The sequence below is a fragment of the Limulus polyphemus genome, unplaced genomic scaffold (assembly GCF_000517525.1).
Source record: "Limulus polyphemus unplaced genomic scaffold, Limulus_polyphemus-2.1.2 Scaffold8724, whole genome shotgun sequence".
In the NCBI taxonomy this organism is placed as follows: domain Eukaryota; kingdom Metazoa; phylum Arthropoda; class Merostomata; order Xiphosura; family Limulidae; genus Limulus; species Limulus polyphemus.
The window spans coordinates 17,082-23,350 of NW_013674334.1; the positions used below are offsets into that span (position 1 = coordinate 17,082).

The window sequence follows — 6,269 nt, forward strand, 5'->3', positions numbered from 1 at the left end:
GTTTATGGTCTGCTTACTTTAAGTTTAGAATCTGCTTACATTAAGTTTAGGATCTACTTATCTTATTTTAGAATCTGCGTGCTTTAAGTTTAGATTCTGCTTATCTTAAGCTGATGATCTGTTTACCTTTAATTTGGGAACTCGTTTGATGGTTTTGAGTGGTCGAAGAACTCGAAGAACTCGCATAGACTTGATTGTACTCAGATTTTGTCCTGTGCTACTCCCACTGGTGACGCAAGATAAAATTATATGTCTATATTGTCACGTTTTAATATCACTATAGTTATAACAGGTTTAAATATCAGAACTGATATATTTAAAGAAATGAAAGCGTCTATAACATCAGTAATATATCAGGCCCATTTATATTGTGAAGGAAAACGTTTTAAACCAAGTAAGCCACAATAAATTCCGTGAGATATTATTGGGATTTAGTCCGAAAACATTGCTAACTGTATCAATGTATTTTGATTGCCATAAGTAAGAATGTTATATTAAATTAGCCTAGATTAAATAGATCAAATCTATGTAGGTAGCTCGCTTTTTTTCAAAACTTAATGATGATTAACGGCACATGAAAACTTTGAAGTTAAGGTCTAACTAATGGCTTAACAACTTAAGCATATTAAGTCTAATGGATTAACAGCTCAAACATACTAAATCTAACGGATTAATAGCTTAAGTGTAAAAAATCTCATGGATTAATAGCTTAACTAAATAAGTATATTAAGTCTAATGGATTAATAGCTTAACTACATAAGCATATTAAGTCTAATGGATTAACAGCTCAAACATATTAAATCTAACGGATTAATAGCTTCAGCGTAAAAAATCTCATGGATTAATAGCTTAACTAAATAAGCATATTAAGTCTAATGGATTAATAGCTTAATACATAAGCATATTAAGTCTAATGGATTAACAGCCTAACAACATAAGCATATTAAGTATAATGGATTAACAGCTTAAACATATTAAGTCTCATGGATTAACAGCTTAACCATATTAAGTATAATGGATTAACAGCTTAAACATATTAAGTATAATGGATTAACAGCTTAACAACATAAGCATATTAATTCTAATGGATTAACAGCTTAAACATGTTAAATCTAATGGATTAACAGCTTAACCATATTAAGTATAATGGATTAACGGCTTACACATATTAAGTATAATGGATTAACAGCTTAGACATACTAAGTATAATGGATTAACAGCTTAACCATATTAAGTCTAATGGATTAACAGCTTAACCATATTAAGTATAATGGATTAACAGCTTAACCATATTAAGTATAATGGATTAACAGCTTAAACATATTAAATCTAATTGATTAACAGCTTATAATTAACATGACTGAAATATATTAAGGCTATCTTTTCAAGCTTTGAATCTAATTGTACTTGTCAACACCTATTAGATTATGTGCCTTAAGCTTTGAATCTAATTGTACTTGTCAACACCTATTAGATTATGTGCCTTCGTAATTAATACATCTTAACAGCGTTATAAAAATTTAAAATACAATAAATAATTGAAGTAAAAATGTTTTACAGTTTCTTGATTTACTATTTCTAATTTTCGTCAAAAAAACTAAGTAATATTTGAAAATGTGATTTTTCAAGACAATATAACAAATTACATCAAGTTTTTACCATTTACTACTGGTTAAATCGAAATATTTGATATCCACTAAATGATTCAAGTTATCCTATATGTATATAATACTTACGCAAACGCAAAGGCAACAAGGGCACAAACGACAACAACAGCATCTAGAATATTCCATGGATCTCTACAATAAGATCCCGGATGTAGAACAACACCTTGGTCGACCACCTGACATTTGAAAAAAAAAAAAGACTTAGCGTGACAAGTAGGTTAGTCTCCCCTGTAGCCCCCGTACCCAACGAACAATGCTAACTGTTAAAACTGGTTCACTTCCTAAATACTACAAGTGGTGTGCCCAGAAAATGTAGACCCCTTAAAGTTTTTTTTTTATCCCACAGCACACTTCAGGCCCCTCACAGGGAAGATACTTACCCCCCCCCCCGAATCAAACAGAACAGCTTGTCGCCCATTTTCGACATTCAGCAAAACAAGAAAATAAGAACCTTGAAGGCGTTCAAAATGTATCGAATTAAAGTATCAGTTAACAAAAAAGTTCCTTGGAAACGTACAAAAGTAAATCCCTGCGGGTGTAGGAAGCGAATGTTAATTTACTAATATAATGTATTAATTGAGTGTCAAAGAACATTTAGTGAATGTTAGTTTAATAATATAATATAATGTATTAATTGAGTGTTAAAGAACATTTAGTGAATGTTAATTTAATAATATAATATAATGTATTAATTGAGTGTTAAAGAACATTTAGTGAATGTTAATTTAATAATATAATATAATGTATTAATTCAATATCACAGAACATTTAGTGAATGTTAATTTAATAATATAATATAATGTATTAATTGAGTGTCAAAGAACATTTAGTGAATGTTAATTTAATAATATAATATAACGTATTAATTGAGTGTCATAGAACATTTAGTGAATGTTAATTTAATAATATAATATAATGTATTAATTCAATGTCACAAAACATTTAGTGAATGTTAATTTAATAATATAATATAATGTATTAACTGAGTGTCAAAGAACATTTAGTGAATGTTAATTTAATAATATAATATAATGTATTAATTGAGTGTCAAAGAACATTTAGTGAATGTTAGTTTAATAATATAATGTATTAATTGAATGTCACACAAACATTTTCAACCCAATAAAATTCACTTTCTTTGCAACACTTAATGTGTTATATCTTTCTTCCACAACATTTAAATAATTGTGACTAATTACGCCTATGTTTCGAGGTTAATAAACAGACTTTAAGCTTTCTACGTAATTTAAAGCTGATAGTTCAATTACGCAGGCCTGCGAATTTAAATTTCATAAAAGCTGTTTTGGTTTTAATAACGGATTTTCCACAATTCAGCTACGGAGATTTCGAAAATAATATTAATTGTTTTCTATCACGGGGGAAAAAACTCTTACTTGGATCAAATTATTATTTCGTTTACCACAATGAGTATTTTTTGTTATTACATTTAGGTTTTAGAACGATGGATAAGACTCTCACGTCGCGATTGGTCTACAGAAATCTATAGTTAGTGGTTGTCAAGCATAACAAAATGTGATCAGATTTCAATGAAAATGATTTATTTATGTAAAAGTACATATGACGTTTTGTGAAAAATCTGTACGCGATGGAGAAAAATGGACATCATTTTCGGATTCAGCGTACAGGAATTACTGTAAAACATGTAAAAATTTCAAGACAATAAAATCACAGCAGGCCTAGCTGGGGTATATATTTAGATACAATAAACTGTTTGTTTCGAAAGAGCAATATATACTCAAGCTTCAAAGAATTTTTTCTGGTGTATAGAATGGACTTACTGGGGCTTTATTTACACATTTTGTTTCACTAACGTCTCTAAATTATTTAATATTACGAACTAGTGTATATTTTGTGTGTGTGGGGGGGACAGAAACTTGAACCAGAATCTGAATCAAAATTATTGTTGTCTTTAGTTCTTAAATACTGTTTTTGATTTTAACTATCGTAAATATGTTGACAATACACAAAAACCTTTAACGATTTAGGACTTAAAACTTCCTTTTAATATCAGAGATTTTGTAATCAATATGTTTGTTTGTTTTTAAGGTGCTGAAGGTGCGTTAAAAAGTTTCACACCTTTAGTATCATCTCCACCGTAAAAACACCAGTAAAGGCGTAATCCAAGTAGTTAAGAATTCGGTTCTTATCGGAGTCCTCTACCACAGGATCTTCCGCAGCTAAAGCTATGCTACTGAGAGAGATGATGATCATGATGAAGAGGTCGAAGTAGCGAAGGTTGACGACGTAGTGGGCGGCCCGACGAATTCTGCAAAACAATTGAAGTGACCGATTTTAAACACGAGAATAAAGGAAAAACACACCAAATATTTACATGAGCAGCCGTGAAACGACGAGAGCTTATTTTCAAGAGAAAATAATGTGTTTTGTTCATTATTTTTACATTATGATAAGGGAGCAATTATATATCAAAGAAATCCAATACATCAGTAAGGAAGTCTTTTTAGCTTTTCTGGGTGTCGATAATAAGGTAAAATATAGGTCCATTATAGGAACTAGGAGCCTCTCCAAGTTGATTGGAAAAGTGTGTCTTCTAGTTGGTGTTAGAGGAGTAATTTAGATTTTATTTGTCTCAATGTAATGGAGTAATTCAGATTTTCAACATGATAATATGATGCAACTTGGCATTTCAGCATGATGATAAGGATGTAACTTAGCTTTCCAGCATGATAATAAGGATGTAACTTAGCTTTTCAACATGATGACAAGGATGTAACTTAACATTTCAACATGATGACAAGGATGTAGCTTAGCTTTTCAACATGATGATAAGGATGTAACTTAACATTTCAACATGATGACAAGGATGTAACTTAGCTTTTCAGCATGATGTAACTTAACATTTTAGCATGATGACAAGGATGTAACTTAACATTTCAGTATGATGATAAGGATGTAACTTAACATTCCAGCATGATGACAAGGATATAACTTAGCTTTCCAGCATGATGACAAGGATGTAACTTAACATTCCAGCATGATGACAAGGATGTAACTTAACATTTCAGCATGATGATAAGGATGTAACTTAACATTTCAACATGATGATAAGGATGTAACTTAGCTTTTCAGCATGATGATAAGGATGTAACTTAGCTTTTCAACATGATGACAAGGATGTAACTTAACATTTCAACATGATGACAAGAATGTAACTTAACATTTCAACATGATGACAAGAATGTAACTTAACATTTCAACATGATGACAAGAATGTAACTTAACATTTCAACATGATGATAAGGATGTAACTTAACATTCCAGCATGATGACAAGGATGTAACTTAACATTCCAGCATGATGACAAGGATGTAACTTTTCAGCATGATGTAACTGAGTCTGGTTACATAGTTCTAGAGAAGTTTCTAACATGACAGTAATAACTTACACACTAATTTATAACCTTCGATTTCATACTTAAGTTTTTCGATCTTTCTGAGGTGGTGATACTAGACGACTTACAGATTTGTAGGTGATAAAACAAACATTGACGAGTAGGGCAGCATTGGTTTTGGACCGGTTATATCGTCATCGTCTTTTGTCTCGTCCTCATCCGCTTCAATTCCGTCATCCACTAAAAACATACGTAAAGCAGGTTTCATATGTAAATGTATTTCTCCCGATATTAGCTAAAATATTCCACCACACACACACACACACGCACACTGTAGTAATCTCAGTCCGACTCATATCTCATGACAGACTTCGGTTTCTTTTTCTGTTAATGACAGGTTATTTCTAAACTTTTACCAAACACTACTACAAACAAGATAAATTTACATCCTCATACACACACACACACACATTTGGAATGAGAAACAGAATTATATCAATAAATATAGCTGGAAAAGCATCATAACCGAAAGTACGTTCTCACGTTACCTGATTCGCGCGCAAGTCCAGACAAGTCTATTTTCCTGCCTAATATTCAAATTAACCAGAATAAGGCCATGACTAGGTTAAAATAATATTGGTAACTGTTATATCCATGTTTAATTTTCATATAGGGCCGGGCGTGGTCAAATGGTTAGTGTGCCGGAATGTGGATTCAATTGTTCATAGTGTGCGGTACCGTTTACGAAAAAAAATAAAAAAACGCTCTTCGCGCTTTGGCACTGTATATCGTATTCTATAGCGTCATAAGAGTGACGGTCAAATCCCACTGTTCTATTAGAATAACCAAAGAATTGGCAGTTGTTACTGCTCTGTAGATGATTTTTCTCTAGTCTGACAGACTTTGTGTTAATATTAGGGAGACAGCCATTGTGTAGCTTAGTGTTAATATTAGGGAGACAGCCATTGTGTAGCTTAGTGTTAATATTAGGGAGACAGCCATTGTGTAGCTTAGTGTTAATATTAGGGAGACAGCCATTGTGTAGCTTTGTGTTAATATTAGGGAGACAGTCCTTGTGTAGCTTTGTGTTAATATTAGGGAGACAGTCCTTGTGTAGCTTTGTGTTAATATTAGGGAGACAGTCCTTGTGTAGCTTTGTGTTAATATTAGGGAGACAGTCCTTGTGTAGCTTTGTGTTAATATTAGGTAGACAGTCCTAGTGTAGCTTT

The 6,269-nt window shown here is 31.8% G+C and overlaps 1 protein-coding gene across 1 annotated transcript in view; it reads right to left on the minus strand.

Annotated features, from left to right (window-relative positions):
* Positions 1-5,308, minus strand: part of LOC111083242 (voltage-dependent calcium channel type A subunit alpha-1-like) — a 21,988-nt gene extending 16,680 nt beyond the window's left edge. The window contains exons 1-4 of the mRNA XM_022379616.1: positions 5,169-5,308; positions 3,765-3,954; positions 1,737-1,843; positions 127-226 (exon numbers count right to left, since the gene is read on the minus strand). Of these exons, the coding sequence (XP_022235324.1) occupies positions 127-226; positions 1,737-1,843; positions 3,765-3,954; positions 5,169-5,308 (537 nt within the window). The remainder of the gene's footprint in view (positions 1-126; positions 227-1,736; positions 1,844-3,764; positions 3,955-5,168) is intronic.
* Positions 5,309-6,269: the final 961 nt, after the last annotated feature.